The sequence below is a fragment of the Anguilla anguilla genome, chromosome 12 (assembly GCF_013347855.1).
Source record: "Anguilla anguilla isolate fAngAng1 chromosome 12, fAngAng1.pri, whole genome shotgun sequence".
NCBI classification, from domain to species: Eukaryota; Metazoa; Chordata; class Actinopteri; order Anguilliformes; family Anguillidae; genus Anguilla; species Anguilla anguilla.
The window spans coordinates 760,280-781,084 of record NC_049212.1 but is presented as its reverse complement, the minus strand read 5'-3'; the positions used below and the strand labels follow the sequence as shown (position 1 = coordinate 781,084).

The window sequence follows — 20,805 nt, the reverse complement described above, 5'->3', positions numbered from 1 at the left end:
AGAATCAACTTTTGCCAGAACACAACCCGACGTCACGCTGCAGTGGCCAATCACGTAAGTTGTTTAAATTACCATGTAGCAGTCCGCTGTTTACCGAGCAACTCTCAGATGAATTACTAACGCGATTCATTTCCTAAGATTTGATTTTATAATCATCATCGTGATTTGACAGTACCGGGTAATGGGAAGAGTACCGGAACAATAATTACTTGCTAAATATCAATTCCAAACGTCGGAATTAAGCTGTATAAAAGATTAGCTATTTAGCAGTTCTTGCATGTTAGTTTATTGTACTTAGCACTATGGAGTTCATGGACCAAACAATGATACACTCTCAGTTGTGTCCTCGCTTGGTTTATTTTGTGTACCCAGCTTCGACGTCTGCGTCTGGCTGGCAGTCTACTAACGATAGCAAGAAGCTATCTTCGGTTTGCGTTTTTGTCCATTTTTTTTTTGAGATAGCGGACAGGAAATGGGGGGGGGGGTTAAAGTTCACAACACGACGTCACACAAATGGGCCATGTAGTGACACGCCCACACCACCGCACAACCCTGTGGCAAGGTGCCGCATTGTCCGCTTTGGTGTGAATGCAGCCTAATGCCTGGCTTTGTATCTGCAGATGCGGCAGAAATGGGTCACTGTGGGCTTACCTGTCTGGGACTCCTCAGGTGAAGTGGGCGGAGTCAGAGTGATGGACGAGATGGCTGGGTCTCGATGGGAGGTGTGCAGCTGCTGGCTGTTGGGGTAGACTGGCGTGCAGTGGGAGGGGCCCAGGGGGGTGATGGGCAGGAGATCTGACTGCGGGACGAGCACCAGGCAGGACGGGTACACCATGCGCACGCCCGCTGCAGATACACACACAGACACACACCCAGCAGCTTCAGGGTCTGAACCAATCACACGCTTCAGTGTCTCCAATACATTCTGGTTTACTTCTGCACATTATACCCCATTATTTTATATGCACATTATACCCCAATACTTTATATGCACATCATACCCCATTACTTTATATGCACATTACACCCCATTATTTTATATGCACATTATATCCCATTATTTAATATGCACATTATATCCAATTATTTTATATGCACATTATATCCCATTACTTTATATGCAAATTATACCCCATTATTTTATATGCACATTATACCCCAATATTTTATTTACACATTATACCCCATTATTTTATATGCACATTATTCTAATGCAATAATACACTTTCCAGTCATGTCATCTTTTAATTCCGTAAAAGCACTTCCAACAAACTTTCAACTTTGCATAAAGACGTTATTATAATAATAATCATAATAAAATAATAAAGACAACAACAACAGCAGTATTTTCTGTACATCGGCACAGTGGAGTAGCTCCAGCACAGATCCCTTTGAGGCGCAGATCCAGTCAGTAATGCCTGGCACAGGCATGTACGCAGGGCCTTGCCGGGACCCATCACAGAGAATCACTATTTTAGTAGCTTAATAAATAAATTACCTCCAATCATTATTTCCTGAAGACCAGCCAGGTACTCTGGCAAAATAAACTGAGCAGGACTCAGGTGCTGTCCTTATGCGGTTAGAGAGTGGATCAATGTTCCAGCACAGCGGTTTGAGGTATCATTTAGTTTTTCTGTGCCATTGAAAAGTCCGTTAAGGAATCACATCAACTACATCACGATCCGTGACCATTAAAAGTTAATGGCTAATTAGCTGAGCCAGCTACCCATAATCAATAGGTTTCACTCTGAACATTTGAGTGCAGTAGCGTAGTTAGTGGGCCGGCTTCCTGCAAGCCCACTCTTGGTATCTTTCATATTTCTTATTATCTGCACTTTCCACCCAATTTTTCTAGCTCAAAAGGCTGCTTCTTACTTTCCGTGTTCCGCGTCCGCAGCCAGCTGGGATTGTACCGGTGGCGCGGACACACACCCGGTTCCATTCATACTACAATTGAGTCGCATCAGTCTACACTCCGTTCCAGTTCCATTACCACAGAGTGAATGCGATAAGAAAATTTCCGGTTACGCTGACCGATAAAACGCTATTCCAAAAGCAAAATTAGACATGCTATACATCGTTAGAAAGCTTATACCCTCACCTACTGAACAAATGAATTGTCAATCAAGACAGACTGTACTAAAAAGGGTGACAACACCGTAAACAACAGGTGTGGTATTACGCACAGCTATTTTGGAAGGTACCCAGGCATCACAAATGTGCGTGTATTTCACAAAGACAAGACAATATATGACCACTCAGTCTCAAAAGGGACATCTCTACGCGTAAAACCAATAGGAAGGTTGTATATTTATTCCATATTTAGTCCCAGATATTGACTGTAGAATGACATGGTATCATTTTTTTAAACTTTGTCTCGTTTATTTCGTTATTCAGTGAGCAGCGTTTTCACAGCTGTATTGGCATATCTTAGGGCTATTGTCGGGTTTATCTTGTTGCTATGACGGAATGCGATTTTTTAGTGGTGAAAGAATATTTTTATGAATGCCAAGATAGACGATATAAATGTGGGTAACGGCGGATCTCCTCGCACAAAAAAGCATCCATTAAATTTAATCTGGAGCATGCGCAGTCGGCGCGCTTGCTATGCATACAGTCTGCGCGGTCACAAATTTTGGGCTGCGCGCGGACGTCCGTATAGGGGTCCGCGCGGACCCTCGCGGACATTTACGTCACGCGGACCAAAGCGGACCCTCGCAGACACGCGGACGCGGAAAGTATGAAGCAGCCTTAACTAGTCCTACAGTTTTTGCACTATATTCAACATTCAAACCAAAATGACTGGCTAGTCCCAGACATTGTTGCTTGTATTCAGATTTTTTAAATATTCAAAACATTTTGAAATATTCAACTTTTTTTGTGGTCACCCCATAGAGGCTCATGCAGGTACGTTTCGTGGAACGCTGTAGGATGCATGCGCAGGTGGCCACGGTCTATGAGTGCTAAACTCAATCTGTGTAGTGCTAATCTGTGTAGTGCTAAACTCAATCTGTGTAGTGCTAATCTCAATCTGTGTAGTGCTAAACTCAATCTGTGTAGTGCTAATCTCAATCTGTGAAGTGCTAAACTCAATCTGTGTAGTGCTAATCTCAATCTGTGTAGTGCTAAACTCAATCTGTGTAGTGCTAAACTCAATCTGTGAAGTGCTAATCTCAATCTGTGTAGTGCTAAACTCAATCTGTGAAGTGCTAATCTCAATCTGTGTAGAGCTAAACCCAATCCGTGTAGTGCTAAACTAATCTGTGAAGAGCTAATCTCAATCTGTGAAGTGCTAAACTAATCTGTGAAGTGCTAATCTCAATCTATGAAGTGCTAATCTCAATCTATGAAGTGCTAAACTCAATCTGTGTAGTGCTAATCTCAATCTGTGAAGAGCTAATCTCAATCTATGAAGTGCTAAACTAATCTGTGAAGTGCTAATCTCAATCTATGAAGTGCTAATCTCAATCTATGAAGTGCTAAACTCAATCTGTGTAGTGCTAATCTCAATCTGTGAAGAGCTAATCTCAATCTATGAAGTGCTAAACTAATCTGTGAAGTGCTAAACTCAATCTGTGTAGTGCTAATCTCAATCTGTGAAGAGCTAATCTCAATCTATGAAGTGCTAAACTCAATCTGTGAAGTGCTAAACTCAATCTGTGAAGTGCTAAACTCAATCTGTGTAGTGCTAATCTCAATCTGTGTAGTGCTAAACTCAATCTGTGTAGTGCTAATCTCAATCTGTGTAGTGCTAATCTCAATCTGTGTAGTGCTAATCTCAATCTGTGTAGTGCTAAACTCAATCTTTGTAGTGCTAATCTCAATCTGTGTAGTGCTAAACTAATCTGTGAAGTGCTAATCTCAATCTGTGTAGAGCTAATCCAATCTATGAAGTGCTAATCTCAATCTGTGTAGTGCTAATCTCAATCTGTGTAGTGCTAAACTCAATCTGTGTAGTGCTAATCTCAATCTGTGTAGAGCTAATCCAATCTATGAAGTGCTAATCTCAATCTGTGTAGTGCTAATCTCAATCTGTGTAGTGCTAATCTCAATCTGTGAAGTGCTAAACTCAATCTGTGTAGTGCTAATCTCAATCTGTGTAGTGCTAAACTCAATCTGTGTAGTGCTAATCTCAATCTGTGAAGTGCTAAACTCAATCTGTGTAGTGCTAATCTCAATCTGTGAAGTGCTAAACTCAATCTGTGTAGTGCTAAACTCAATCTGTGAAAGATCTTCACCTCCGATCTGAGAAGCAACTGCTACAATTATCAGTGTGCCCTTTTGGACCTCTCCAGGAGAGATAGAAGGCTAACATTAAGCACATAGAGGTTTAGGCTAAAGGATGACAAAGTGTATTTTACAGATGCGGAAAAGTAAGTGAGAAATGGGGAGTGGCTTCAAAGCCAAAAACGGCTGTTTTTTTTCACAACATCTTACCGACGAGGACCTCCACTGCAGCCAGGGAGTCGTCCTCCCAGTCACAGTCATCCATCTTGTCCTCAGGGCTGTCCCTGGCACTGGGGTTGATGGGGTAGAACTGCTTCCACTCCTCTATCAGCTTTTGCGTGGGGCGGTCAGACATCTTGAAGGACTGGCCCGTCATGGTGCCGTTGAGGCCGAACGGGCTAAGGATCACTGTGGTGAGAGCAACCAGACGCAAGCATGATCAGTGAACACCACCGCAAGCTTACAACAGACTCACTTACCCCGCTTATAAGACTCACTTATCCCGGTTATAACAGACTCACTGATCTCGTTTACAGGTGTGTTTCTGATGTGTGCAGGTGTGTTTCTGATGTACTCAGTGTGCAGGTGTGTTTCTGATGTACTCAGTGTGCAGGTGTGATTCTGATGTACTCAGTGTGCAGGTGTGTTTCTGATGTACTCAGTGTGCAGGTGTGATTCTGATGTACTCAGTGTGCAGGTGTGTTTCTGATGTACTCAGTGTGCAGGTGTGTTTCTGATGTACTCAGTTTCTGATGTACTCAGCGTGCAGGTGTGTTTCTGATGTACTCGGTGTGCAGGTGTGTTTCGGATGTACTCAGTGTGCAGGTGTGATTCTGATGTACTCAGTGTGCAGGTGTGATTATGATGTACTCAGTGTGCAGGTGTGTTTCTGATGTGTGCAGGTGTGTTTCTGATGTACTCAGTGTGCAGGTGTGATTCTGATGTGCTCAGTGTGCAGGTGTGATTCTGATGTACTAGGTGCAGGTGTGTTTCTGATGTACTCAGTGTGCAGGTGTGATTCTGATGTACTCAGTGTGCAGGTGTGATTCTGATGTGTGCAGGTGTGTTTATGATGTACTCAGTGTGCAGGTGTGATTCGGATGTACTCAGTGTGCAGGTGTGTTTCTGATGTACTCAGTGTGCAGGTGTGATTCTGATGTACTCAGTGTGCAGGTGTGATTCTGATGTGTGCAGGTGTGTTTCTGATGTACTCGGTGCAGGTGTGATTCTGATGTGCTCAGTGTGCAGGTGTGATTCTGATGTGCTCAGTGTGCGGGTGTGATTCTGATGTGCTCAGTGTGCGGGTGTGATTCTGATGTGCTCAGTGTGCAGGTGTGATTCTGATGTACGGAGTGGCTCACCTTGGAAGGGGCTGCTGGACTGCTGGGCCGTGCCCAGGTGCTGCTGGCTCAGCCGGTGGACAGGCTGGTGCTGGCTGATCTCCACGCTGGTGCACACGTTGCTGTCGCCGTGCAGGAAGAAGGTGAAGGAGCAGGACAGATGCTCACTGCGGGGACAAGGAGGGGCAGAGAGAAGGGGGGAGGGGCAGAGAGAAGGGGACAGGGTCAGTTGGTGAAGATCTTTAAGGCTAGGGGTTAAACACACTGCCGATCAAACCAGGTGCACAAAAAATGTTTCCGAAAATGAAAACACAGTTCAGACTCAAAGGTGTTGAAATTCAGGAGGGACAGCCGCTCTCGTCCACAGCAGCATACTTAATGGAGCAGTCTCTGCAAACTCTACTGACCTATTACACTAGCTTTACCATCTTTTAGTCAAGACAAAAAGGACTTAACATTTATTTTAGTCAATGAAAAGAACCAATTATTTTAGTCACATTTTAGTCCTAACTATTTTTTTGCTGCATTTAATTCCATACCTCCAGTAAATGTCATGACTATAAAATACTTTATAACTTCCTCAGTGTGTTTGTGACAATACATCAGCTGGGACAGTGCATGTCCCTTTGTGCTCTGCTTCACACGTGCATACAGCAATGTCCAGCTGCAGTGGGAACACTTCTTTGCTGAAGACAATGAAAGCAATTAGTTTTATTCAAAAACGCATAGCTCCTATGTTGATGAATCATTGTTAGTTAAATAAATATTGGTAACTTGACAATGTAATTGAATGAATTTGTTTGGGCATAAAAGTTTATTTGGCCAGAAGCCATTACAGCTATAGAACCTGTGTCAACTGCATGTGTGTGATCTGCCAAGATTAGTCTCCAAGTGTCTGTGTGGAGAACAAAGAGTACATGTATCCAGTTTTAAAGAATGTTGATAAAACATGCACAATTTTGTGATGCGAACAAAAATAATTTTATTACTCGCCAACAGGCAGCTGAGGAGAACTGATGACAGCCTACCAGATGTTCAGCATTATGTGAATATAATGAGCTTGTATGATTTTAATAATGCCAACATTCCACCGATGCTGATGCAATTTTATTAATTGCTTTACTTTTACTTTATTTTTAAATTGCAATTAAAAATATTAGCATTGCTACACCTGCATAGGCTTACGCACCATATGCCACCAGTTAAACTGAACTCTGCGACCAGCCAACTTCTTTTCTTTTTTCAGCGCTAAAGAAAGTAAAGTGACTTTCAAATGACAGACTCCCACCTGCCCAAGTCACAAAACTGTGTGTCTGGGGTCAAAGTTCAGGCTCCTTTACAGAACCTTTTGTGTTTTGTTGGTTTGATGCTGCAATCGTTGTCACTTCCGTGTTTTCCAATCCGCTCTCCACTAGCATGAAGTGTCAACAAACAAGCACTTGGAAGCCGCAGTGAGTATACTGTAGGTATACACCACAGTTCAGTGGTACACACACGTCTGTATGCGGAGGTGAGTATACTGTAGGTATACTCCACAGTTCAGTGGTACACACACAGGTCTGTATGCAGAGGTGAGTATACTGAAGGTATACACCACAGTTCAGTGGTACACACAGGTCTGTATGCGGAGGTGAGTATACTGTAGGTATACACCACAGTTCAGTGGTACACACACACGTCTGTATGCGGAGGTGAGTATACTGTAGGTATACCACAGTTCAGTGGTACACACACGTCTGTATGCGGAGGTGAGTATACTGTAGGTATACACCACAGTTCAGTGGTACACACAGGTCTGTATGCAGTGAGTATACTGTAGGTATACACCACAGTTCAGTGGTACACACACGTCTGTATGCGGTGAGTATAGTGTAGGTATACCACAGTTCAGTGGTACACACACGTCTGTATGCGGAGGTGAGTATACTGTAGGTATACATCACAGTTCAGTGGTACACACACGTCTGTACGCGGAGGTGAGTATACTGTAGGTATACCACAGTTCAGTGGTACACACAGGTCTGTATGCAGTGAGTATACTGTAGGTATACCCCAGTTCAGTGGTACACACACGTCTGTATGCGGAGGTGAGTATACTGTAGGTATACCCCAGTTCAGTGGTACACACAGGTCTGTATGCGGAGGTGAGTTTACTGAAGGTATACACCACAGCTCAGTGGTACACACAGGTCTGTATGCGGTGAGTATACTGTAGGTATACACCACAGTTCAGTGGAACACAGACGTCTGTATGCGGAGGTGAGTATACTGTAGGTATAGACCACAGTTCAGTGGTACACACACGTCTGTATGCGGTGAGTATAGTGTAGGTATACCACAGTTCAGTGGTACACACACGTCTGTATGCGGAGGTGAGTATACTGTAGGTATACCACAGTTCAGTGGTACACACAGGTCTGTATGCAGAGGTGAGTATACTGAAAGTATACACCACAGTTCAGTGGTACACACACGTCTTTATGCGGAGGTGAGTATACTGTAGGTATACCACAGTTCAGTGGTACACACAGGTCTGTATGCAGAGGTGAGTATACTGTAGGTATACCACAGTTCAGTGGTACACACAGGTCTGTATGCGGAGGTGAGTATACTGTAGGTATACACCACAGTTCAGTGGTACACACAGGTCTGTATGCAGAGGTGAGTTTACTGAAGGTATACACCACAGTTCAGTGGTACACACAGGTCTGTATGCGGTGAGTATACTGTAGGTATACACCACAGTTCAGTGGAAAAATGTCCTCGATTTCTCAACCCCCATTTGTCAAATTAAGACAAACTAATGGTGACTAACTGAGCTACATCATTTGTTGAAGCATTTGTTTCTGTTGATGGAGGGAACACTGGTGTAGCTTTTAACAGGGTTACAGAGCGTATAGTACGCCTACAATTATTATCTTCATTGCCGTTCCTTATTTTTATTCCAGGCTTGTAATTGTATTTCCATATTATATTATTGTATAGTCGTGCGCAAAAATGACGTGTAAAACAGCCGTCGCTTTTTCATAGGTCAGTGGGCTAATTTGCCTAATCTTCGTGGGTCTTTAGACCGCGGTGGAAACGCAGACAGCAATGGGCTGAAGGAACCTTTTAGTTCCTTGAAAGGTAGCTCCTGGGACTAAAAGTTCCGGGTACTTTTGGTGGAAATGCGGCTCATGATGTGAGCTGGAGGCAGTGTAACCCTGCTTCACTGAGGGGACCCCTGGGGTGGGGGGTGCGGCTTTAAAAAAACTCCCACAGGTTAGAGATGGGCATGGCCTAAGACCAGACTATTCTCTACAGACACACTTCAGAGCTTAGTGACAGAACAGCTCTGGTTCCCAACTCTTCTCCACGGTGCCAGGCCACTGTAACGAAGGGCTGGAGAAGAGCATTCATCTGAGGGGGTCACAAGGCTTTCCCCCCAAACTGCAGAGCCAGGGGCCTGCTGAGCGAGAGAGAGACAAACGCACCAGTCTCATAATGACAAGCAGACTGCACGGAATCATTCCAGTAAGCATCTAAATGGGATAGCAGGCACAACATCCGCTAAGTTAGGACTTGGTGGAGCGGCATGCCCCATACATGCACAGCACTGAGAGTGTGGCACTTTCCAGGGACTCTCAGCCCTCAAAATATTAACTTCAGTACCTTGTGACCCCATGAAAACAGACAGAATCCACTAACAACGTCCACACAATAAAGCCCCAGACTTATTTTGCGCTGCTTTGTGTTTTTCCGCCTCTTTCCTGACCATTTTGTTATCAAAAATGCTCCAGTCCCACGGTCAATAATACTCTCTATTTGAGATTTAGCTAGGCTACATCTGCCAATAACAACATCTGATCAAAGTGGTCTGATCAAAGTGGTCAATTGCAGGATACATGGATACACATGCCAAACTGCACGTGATGCCCTTTCAGCCAATAGAATAAGTTAACAACTTTGTAGTCGCCATCTTTGTTTTGCATGGAAGCTAACTTCCTTGCTAACTAACAACTGGCAAAAAATGTAAACCATTGCTTTTACAGCTGAATAGGCTGTGTTCAAAATGAAAAGACTAAAATTTCTGAAATGCATTCTCTATCATTTCACATGCAAACCCCACATAAAATGTAAAATAGATCTAGTTGACTTAATCTAATTATTATCAAAGATATAAATTATCAATTAAACCACTGATAGGCAGAGCAACCTGTTTGATCAACCTTTATCAAAATGGACAGCTCGCAACCAGATTAAAATGAAGAAATGTATTAAATCGCACCAAATATTCACATCTAATCTAAAACTATCTTAAAAGAATAACAAATGTTGGAGACATGGGAAGACCAAAATTAAAAAACACACACAGACACAAGTAAGGTCAGGCTTCAGAAGAGGAGCCCAGCAGAGTCACTGAGAGGCCCAGAGAATCAAACATACTCCTGTTTAGTCCATCATTGTCCCTGTACCTCAGTACTGACAACACTCTTCCACCAGTCAGGGGTGTGAGTACCCCAACACTGACAATGCTCTTCCACCAGTCAGGGGTGTGAGTACCTCAGTACTGACAATGCTCTTCCACAGTCAGGGGTGTGAGTACCCCAACACTGACAATGTTCTTCCACCAGCCAGGGGTATGAGTACCTCAGTACTGACAATGCTCTTCCACCAGCCAGGGGTGTGAGTACTCCAGTACTGACAACTCTCTTCCACCAACCAGGGGTGTGAGTACCTCAGTACTGACAATGCTCTTCCACCATCCAGGGGTGTGAGTACTCCAGTACTGACACTGCTCTACCACCAGTCAGGGGTGTGAGTACCTCAGTACTGACAATGTACTTCCACCAGCCAGGGTGTGAGTACCTCAGTACTGACAACGTTCTTCCAGTCAGGGGTGTGAATACCTCAGTACTGACAACGCTCTTCCACAGTAAGGGGTGTGAGTACCTCAGTACTGACAACGCTCTTCCAGTCAGGGGTGCGAGTACCTCAGTACTGACAATGCTCTTCCACAGTCAGGGGTGTGAGTACCTCAGTACTGACAATGTTCTTCCACCAGTCAGGGGTGTGAGCACCTCAGTACTGACAATGCTCTTCCACAATCAGGGGTGTGAGTACCTCAGTACTGAAAACTCTCTTACACAGCCAGGGGTGTGTGTAGCTCAGTACCAGGTGGTAATTTGACAATAAAATTCAAACAAATGTGACCATTCTCTCCTGGTTCTTGGAACACCCTTTAACCCCTCCCACCTCTTTCCCAACCCCGCCCACTCACTGCACACAGTGCGCCACTCAAAAAGGAGGGAGGGATGGATTGTGGGTGCAGACCTGCGGTGTTATTGTGCTACACAGCCAGAGTTACACATGCTGGAACAAGCAGGGCGCTAGTAAAGGCTAAAGCAGACAGGCTGCGAGCTGCCGCCCACACGCAGAACAGCACTGCCACCTACAGGCGGGGTCATGCACACACCTCACAGCACTTCTTCACACAATAAAAAAAAATCAAAAACAAACAAACAAAACCCAGTCACAGCAGTGAAATGGGCCCATATTTGCAAATGGGCTTTCCAAATTGGGCTGAGAAAACAGACTGATAAAAATTTTTTTAATTATTATTATTATAAAATCAGATGAATGCAATTCATTTAAAAAATGTTAAATTCAATTTACTAAAAAAATAATTAAATGAAATTTTTAAAAAAAATAATTATTAATAAATGAATAAATATCTATTTATTCTCAACAATCATTGCCTATTATTCCTGTTATTATTTTACATTACTATTTAAAGCGGAAAATGCCGGACGCAGTTACTGGCGAAGGCTGGTACTAAGCCCAGGACAGAGAAAGTGCAGGAGTGTGGAGCCATCCTTGCTTATCAGAAAAGGCTGCAGTGCCTGCAGGATTCACTTTACCTGCTCATCTGCGTCCCTAACAAGGTGACTCCAGCCCACCGTGCCATCCGAGCAGAGAACAGCGCAGCCATTTTAATGTGTAATTAACCCTAACCCTAACCCTAACGGCGCGTATGATGCCCCCAGCCCACCTCTTCCTTAAGCCGGCTGCTTAAATTAGCCAGAGGAACAGGGCTTCCCTGCCCTCCTCTGACTGGCTCCTCCCCGTCAGCTGGGCCACAGTTATGCTGATGTCACAGTGCCGGCACATTCACAGCTCCACAAACACCCTCGTGCGTGCTTTCATGCACGTCTCTAACACACGTGCACGGAGCACACAGGCAGAACACGCTCTCACACCCACCCTCGCTCACGCTCACGCACCCGCACCCGCACCCGCACAAAGCAGACCAGGGCCCCCGGGAACCCCTCCGCTCGAGGACACGTCAAACGAAAGGCCCGTTTATCAGGTGACACTGCGCTATTCTACGGAGTGTGAAGAACTCAGGACAGCTTATCATACAAAGAATCAACACTTCTTCATTTCCTCAGGATGAACCGAGCAGGCCCCATACCACAGACAGGATTCACTCCAAAATACTCTATTCAAGAGGAAGTGTGTGTGTGTGTGTGTGTGGTGGGGGGGGGGGGGGTGGTATCCATCACGCCTGAAAATGATTCATCGTTTTAGTGTGGGGGAGGGAAACATTCTTGAAATATTCTTTAGGGATGGTACCCGTTTTTCAAACAGCAACAGTAATCCCAAAGTGAACTAATCAGCGGTGCACAGACTGGAGCCACACTCTCGCTGGAGCTCACATTTCCCCCAGTCGCTCAGCCAAACCACGGGCAGAGCACGCCAAATAAGCCACCAAACCCCCCAGCTAGGAACATCAGCACTCCTTTTGGGCGAGCAGAGGAGAGCGCCGAGTATCCTGTCCCTCAGACAGTACCGAGGTGATGCAGCTCAACCCTTTCTGAATTACGTCAGCCAGCCCCCAGCCTCCTGCCCCTTCCTATTAGAAGCTCCTAATTAGCCTGTGGAGTGGCAAGACTGTCGCTTCATGACATCACCTGAGAAGCTCTAATACACCTTGAGCAATGGGACCTAAACGACAGTGTGACAAAGAACAGACAGGGGAAACTGCAGTCTTTTTAAAATTAAACACTCAATTAAGTGCACAGCCAAAGCAGCTGGAATCAGCATGGATTTCGCTCCTTTCATAATCTCAAGATTTCCGTACTGCTGTGGCACGCCCTGGCAGGGGCAAAGAGAGACCCCTTTCCGCCACGGGACGTCTCTGGTTCTGCTGTATCTAAAGAGGGCCAGCTGCTACCAGACAGGAGGGAGAAGGAGAGCCAGTGGTCTTTACACAACCCAGATTGATTTTCTCACCAGGGCCAACACTGCTGTGCCTGTCTGTCTGCCTTACTCCCCGTCTGCCTTTTACTGACCGTCTGCCTTTTACTGACTGTCTGCTTTTTACTGACCGTCTGCCTTTTACTGACAGTCTGCTTCCTACTGACAGTCTGCCTTTTACTGACAGTCTGCCTTTTACGGACCGTCTGCTTTTTACTGACCGTCTGCCTTTTACTGACCATCTGCTTTTTACTGACCGTCTGCCTTTTACTGACCGTCTGCCTTCTACTGACAGTCTGCCTTTTACGGACCGTCTGCTTTTTACTCACCGTCTGCCTTTTACTGACCGTCTGCCTTTTACGGTCTGCCTTCTACTGACATCTGCCTTTTACTGACCGTCTGCCTTCTACTGACCGTCTGCTTTTTACTGACCGTCTACCTTCTACCGACCATCTGCATTTCATCCAGTTACCTTGCCCGAGCACCATCTTGTTAAAAATCCTGGGTACAACTTTGTAGCTGCGTAACACTAAGTTGCAGACCTAATCTTTTGATTCAGTATCATCCCCCCGACAATATTTTGCAAGGGCACCGTCGCTGCATCCTGGGCTTAGCGCCGCCCAAGACGATTGTGATTGGTTTAAAGAAATACAAACAAGCCAGAGCGTTTGTTTCCTCTATAGCGGAATGATAATGGGTTGAGCCAGACCTTTCTCCAGCGCTGGCACAGCGCTGAAACGAAGTGTGGAGGTCTGGCTATGCGAGACTATTGTGACCCTAACCAGACAGAGATCTGTGCACCTTTCACTGAGTTTGAATCAGTCCCTAGAGCATGTCAGAAGAGAGCTGTGGTTTTAAAGCAGAGCTACACTATACCTGAACCAAGGCCGGCGTAGATCTCACTGGGTCAAATTCCTATCACCCTAAAGAGGCCTGGATGACAGATGACTGACAGACAATCCCAGGCTGTCAATCTTCATTAAGTGCATTTTCAAAAAGAGAAGGCCACGCAATTAAATCATCTGAGTGAGATCATCGCATCTCATTCCTATAGTAACTGCTACAAGACATTTTCTACACTGCTGAAGTCCGTTCAACACTAAGGGGCTTGTAAATACAGGGCAATGCAATTATGCGGCTTGGTGCCACAGGTCACAGCTTGTACTCAATGTAGTAATTGCCGTGAAAATGAGATGGTTCCCCGTAAAATGCCTAGAATACGACCAGAAAATAGAAGTTTCATGTGAAAGCAGCGACAATGAAAGAACACACAGGCTTGGCCTACAGTTCTATTGTTCAGCCTGCAGATGAGGCAGCCCAAGCCTGCTAAGAATATGCAACTTTGGGCTCGTTTTTTTCACCCGAAAAAATCTGAACTGTGGTTTGTCGGGCTTGTTTTACAACCTGGGAATCTGTTTTTAAGTGCAACACGCAACCCCGTTTTCCCCACACTCAGGGGTACTCTTGCTTAGTGGCACTAGCCAACTTGTAAATACAGCTCTCCGGTATTCTGCCCGGATTGGAATTGCTCTTCCACTAGCTTTGGGATGTTCTGCCTCCTGAAATCTGGCAACACAGAGATACGGTCAATGCTCCAGTGCTCCTGCTCCACACTGAGCTAGCAGAGCCCCTCTGTGTCCCTGCAGTCCCCTGTGTGGAGCAACGCTCATCTGCTCTAATGCTCCAGGGCGGGATTCTCCTCAGCAGGCCAGACGAGCTGACGCAGATCCACAGCCGACAGGAACAGCACCGCAGAACTGTTCACTGGACAGCGCGCACTGCCCGGTGCCATGGAGATGAGCTTCCGGAAGAGTCCAGCTGATCATCGCTGGGGGAGGGGTTCGGGCGACCCCACCCACCACCCACCAGATTGAATACTGGCACAGACAAATGCTATTAAGTATAACATACACCCATATGTAATGTTTACATCATGCACATGCATGGTAGAGAAAATGGATTTCTGAAGAGCCTGATATGTTTGAGTTTATAAGCATAAGACTGATTAAGAAAGAGAAGGGAGCCATGTCCCTCACACTGAAAGCAAGTGGGCGGCTGTGCATTTGCTACAGCACACTGCAGGACACAAGTCCCATTATCTCAGTCCTGCATAATCCAATGCCTACCACTCAGCTCTTCTCCAGGGGGCCTGATCCAGGAGGGCTACATACCAAAAGGTGACGTGAAAACACTGCAGACCACTGATTGGTCAGAGCGACGCGTTTCATGCGGTGTCGCTAATGACGACCAGCTACATTGACGGGGGTACTATCTGCAGTGGAAAACAAAGTATCTGGTACCAAAAGTGAGTAGAGTCGAGTCCAGTTGAGCCGGTGCCATGTGGTGGAACAGCGGCTTCAACCACAAGGCCCAGTCACCCCTACGGCAACACTCCCCTTCCTCTAAACCATAAGGCCCAATCACCCCTACCGCAACACTCCCCTTCCTCCAAACCACAAGGCCCAGTCACCCCTACGGCAACACTCCCCTTCCTCTAAACCACAAGGCCCAGTCACCCCTACTGCAACACTCCCCTTCCTCCAAACCACAAGGCCCAGTCACCCCTACCACAACACTCCCCTTCCTCTAAACCACAAGGCCCAATCACCCCTACAGCAACACTCCCCTTCCTCCAAACCACAAGGCCCAGTCACCCCTACGGCAACACTCCCCTTCCTCTAAACCACAAGGCCCAGTCACCCCTACAGCAACACTCCCCTTCCCCTAAACCACAAGGCCCAGTAACCCCTACCACAACACTCCCCTTCCTCTAAACCACAAGGCCCAATCACCCCTACCGCAACACTCCCCTTCCTCTAAACCACAAGGCCCAGTCACCCCTACCGCAACACTCCCCTTCCTCTAAACCACAAGGCCCAGTCACCCCTACCGCAACACTCCCCTTCCTCTAAACCACAAGGCCCAATCACCCCTACCACAACACTCCCCTTCCTCTAAACCCAGTTAAATGGTGTCCTTCAAAATGGCATTAACTCATTTAAATCAAAACACACACAATACTCTAATGGACGTGCGCATCTTTCAAAGGCCTGTTGAGCCGTTCAGAAAAGCTAAACTGAAGCAGCTAGGGCCCAGAATCACACTGAGACTGCGCAACTGGTGTGAGATGATGCAAGGTGTGTAAAGCATGATGAATGAAGGGTGGAGGTGTCCAGAGGCCCCCCCAGTTCCTCTCCTGAGGACACGGCAACGACTCTGCAGTGGAACACAAACAGAGCTGAGAGAGGACAGTCTGTCGCCATAGCGACAGCACCAGTGTTCCATTCACAGCAGGCAGACTGATCACTTGGTGACAGCCGCACGAAACGCATAGCACAAAAAACTAATTAATACAGAGGCCAGTTTTCTCTGGGATTTCTCATTTTCTTACCCATTAGGCCCAACATCCCATATGCACTAACACAAACATCAGTGTATCTATCTACTGATGGCAGTAAAGACCTTATGAACTCCCCCATGTAGATATTTGGCAGACAGAGCAATGAGAGAGCCATGGTTAGATTTACCTGCTGCAGATCACTGATCACAGAGAGGAGTACTCAAACAGCGGGCCAGTCAAAGGACTGCACTCAGCAAACAGGCCTACGGCATTCCCTCACATCAAAGATCCTCCCGCAACACCAAATGGATTTATTTTCACACAAGTGCCGCATTATTTCACTGCAGAACAATGCAGAAACGTTACAAAATGATGACAAAGCAAACTGGTTAAATAAGAGGCCGTGGCAACATCAGACCCTACAGACATGGGGGGAACTACACTTATGTACTAACAGGAACTACACTTATGTACTGACAGGAACTACACTTATGTACTGACAGGCAGCACACTTATGTACTGACAGGAACTACACTTATGTACTGACAGGCAGCACACTTATGTACTGACAGGAACTACACTTACATACTGACAGGAACTACACTTATGTACTGACAGGCAGCACACTTATATACTGACAGGAACTACACTTATGTACTGACAGGAACTACACTTACATACTGACAGGCAGCACACATATACTGACAGGCAGCACACTTATGTACTGACAGGCAGCACACTTATGTACTGACAGGAACTACACTTTTGTACTGACAGGAGCTACACTTATGTACTAACAGGAACTACACTTATGTACTGACGGGCACCACACTTATGTACTGACAGGAACTACACTTACGTACTGACAGGAACTACACATACGTACTGACAGGAACTACACTTATGTACTGACAGGAACTACACTTATGTACTGACAGGCAGCACACTTATGTACTGACAGGAACTACACTTATGTACTGACAGGCAGCACACTTATGTACTGACAGGAACTACACTTACATACTGACAGGAACTACACTTATGTACTGACAGGCAGCACACTTATATACTGACAGGAACTACACTTATGTACTGACAGGAACTACACTTACATACTGACAGGCAGCACACATACTGACAGGCAGCACACTTATGTACTGACAGGCAGCACACTTATGTACTGACAGGAACTACACTTTTGTACTGACAGGAGCTACACTTATGTACTAACAGGAACTACACTTATGTACTGACGGGCACCACACTTATGTACTGACAGGAACTACACTTACGTACTGACAGGAACTACACATACGTACTGACAGGAACTACACTTATGTACTGACAGGCAGCACACTTATGTACTGACAGGAACTACACTTATGTACTGACAGGCAGAACACTTATGTACTGACAGGAACTACACTTACATACTGACAGGAACTACACTTATGTACTGACAGGCAGCACACTTATATACTGACAGGAACTACACTTATGTACTGACAGGAACTACACTTACATACTGACAGGCAGCACACATATACTGACAGGCAGCACACTTATGTACTGACAGGCAGCACACTTATGTACTGACAGGAGCTACACTTATGTACTAACAGGAACTACACTTATGTACTGACGGGCACCACACTTATGTACTGACAGGAACTACACTTACGTACTGACAGGAACTACACATACGTACTGACAGGAACTACACTTATGTACTGACAGGAACTACACTTATGTACAGGCACACATAAGGCCCTATAGGGAGTGAACTTCATATAAGAACAGCACCCTTAAGCTGCTGAATGGACAGCACTTTTACCAACAGGCACTACACTAAATCATCGGCTGGCTGCAGTTAACCTCTTAGCGCATTGCCCCTAGTGGTGGGCACGCCCGCGTGCCTAAATTACTAAACTCAAACATTCGGTGCTACTGCAACCAAAGTGTGAGATGAAAACAGAAACGCGTTGTTTCCGTTTCATTAGTAGACGATACATGACAACTATGCCGAAAACGGAGTTTCGCAGCCCCACCATTGTCGCTCCCGTCGTTCATTTAACACACACCCCCTCCCTGTAGTCTCATCTAAAAAACACCCCCCACCCTTGACATAATGGACAATATTGTCTATCTTGGCATTCATAAAAATATTATTTCACCACTAAAAAATCGTATTCCGTCACAGCAACAAGATAAACCCGACAATAGCCCTAAGATATGCCTATACAGCAGTGAAAACGCTGCTCACTGAATAACGAAATAAACGAGAAAAAGTTTTTAAAAATGATACCATGTCATTCTACAGTCAATATCTGGGACTAAATATTGAATAAATATAAAACCTTACTGTTGGTTTTACGTGTAGAGATGTCCCTTTTGAGACTGCGTGGTCATATATTGTCTTGGACAATCCGTTTGGGAAATATAGGCGCATCTGTGACGCCTGGGTATCTTCCAAAATAGCTGTGCGTAACACCACACCTGTTGTTTACGGCGTCGTCGCCCTTTTTAGTACAGTCTGACTAGATTTACAATTCATTTATTCGGTAGGCGAGAGTATAAGCTTTCTAACGATGTATAACATGTCTAATTCTGCTTTCGGTATAGCGTTTTATAGGTCAGCGTAACAGAAAATATTCTTAGCATAGCATTCACTTACGCAATCACACTCTGTTACGATGCACCTAACGAAACATGTTCAAGGATATTTCGTAATTTCTTGGAAAATACTATTATTATTGAGGACTTCTGAACATAGCTAAGCCATATGTTTGCTGATAGACCTAGCTGACATCGTTTTCTGGAGCAAAACAGAAGCGAATAGAACAATATAATTGATACTGTCTCTCTGTCTCTATCTACTGAACATAGAGGAGATTTCACCATTGCTATGTAAGTATTATCGTTCAAAATATTTCGGTTATATACGTTCTTTTTGAAATTGAGTATTTTTAAATAGGTTAGTGGTGTTATATAATGTAAATATTTCACACTGTAATGTAAGCGTTAGACGGAAGTGTAATAGTTTTTGTGAAGCATGCAACAGTGATGACGTCAGAGCTGGAACATTGCCAAAACGTGGTGGACGGGTGAAAATTGTTTTCATGTTGTCTCATCCCCATACAATAAAACATACGAGAGTACAGAGTATAGAAATACACACGAGTTAATTATTACACATTTAGGTACTGTACCGCAATGTTTTTGCATTATTTTTTAAATCTGATAGCAATGTTTCATCTTAAACCCTCATAAGGGGCTCATTTATATGCTTTATAATGGACAAAAAACATTTTATTCAATTTTGGAGAGATTTTGGATATGTTTCTGGACACCTAGCTATTTTAGACCACTGTACTGACTGAAAGCTTGTAATTCCCATTTGAAAATTATGCAACAGTGATTTTCTTGAGTCAAAACAGTTGATTTGTAGTGAAATACATGGATATGTTATGATTTACAGCAATGCATAATTTAGACATTTTGGATAGATTTGGAGATGCTGGGTACACTGCTTAGTTTTTGCTTCATACATCTATAGTAGTTCTACATATCCACCCTTAGATTTTATGAACTTGTGGTCAAGAAGTTTTTGACCTAGCACATGTATAGTTTAACCTCCTGCATATATTCAATCTCGCAGTATTTCATTGCGAACTTAAAAAGTGCAAATTTATTTTGGATTTTTTGTCAAAACAATTGCATTTGTGGCACTTTATTTCTTCCAAAATTATGAATATAAACTAATCTGTGTTAGTATTGTAAATTGTACAAATGTCTTGCTTCATTTAAGCCATTTTTCAAGTCTCTGTGGTGTTCACGTCTGGAGTTATAAAGCTTTAAATAGGGTACCCCCTAAATGGGCAAGGATTGGCAAAATTTGGCTTGTGCCTTAAGAGGTTAAGGACCTGCGGGTATTTCTGTACTGCAATATCTACAGGTAAAGGGCTGGTACAGGTAAGGGCTGGTACAAGCAAGGGGAGGAACAGGCAAGGAGAGGAACAGGAAAAGGGCTGGTACAGGTAAAGGCTGGTACAGGTAAAGGCTGGTACAGGTAAAGGGCTGGTACAGGTAAAGGCTGGTACAGGTAAAGGCTGGTACAGGTAAAGGGCTGGTACAGGTAAAGGCTGGTACAGGTAAAGGCTGGTACAGGTAAAGGACTGGTACAGGTAAGGGCTGGTACAGCACGGCCTCTCCGTCATCTGAACACAAATTTAGAATTAGAAGCCACACAAACAGGAATCAGGCCGAAAGCCAACCTCCTGCTGTCACACTGCTCGCACACCATTCACTAGCTTACACATCAACGTGTCTGCTCCATTACAGTTCAGACAGAAAACTTCGTTTGTACTTTTATTATGCAAGGCTTCCTGTGGTGCTTCAAGCTCTACTATGAAGCACAACACACTCATTCTACCACATCATCAGAATGTGAGGTCACTCAGATTTTACTAAGTGTGAGTAGAGTGCTGTCCCACAAGTGGCTTATACCTATACCAGAGTTTTCCACAGAACGCACCCCAGACCAGATTCAGCCCAGTAACATCTAAAAACATAAACACAAAACCCCCATCAAACTCTGGGACATCTGTTGTAAAAACAGCACATTGACGGAGGTCAAACACACCTTAGCATCTGGCTTTT

General features: G+C 44.8%; 1 protein-coding gene across 3 annotated transcripts in view; it reads right to left on the bottom strand.

The window, feature by feature from the left end:
- Positions 1 to 20,805, bottom strand: part of LOC118209594 (mediator of RNA polymerase II transcription subunit 13-like) — an 85,825-nt gene that overhangs the window by 49,575 nt on the left and 15,445 nt on the right. For all 3 annotated transcript variants that reach the window (XM_035385044.1, XM_035385045.1, XM_035385046.1), the window contains exons 4-6: positions 5,589 to 5,734; positions 4,438 to 4,635; positions 652 to 846 (exon numbers count right to left, since the gene is read on the bottom strand). In XM_035385044.1, coding sequence (XP_035240935.1) covers positions 652 to 846; positions 4,438 to 4,635; positions 5,589 to 5,734 — 539 coding nt within the window. The remainder of the gene's footprint in view (positions 1 to 651; positions 847 to 4,437; positions 4,636 to 5,588; positions 5,735 to 20,805) is intronic.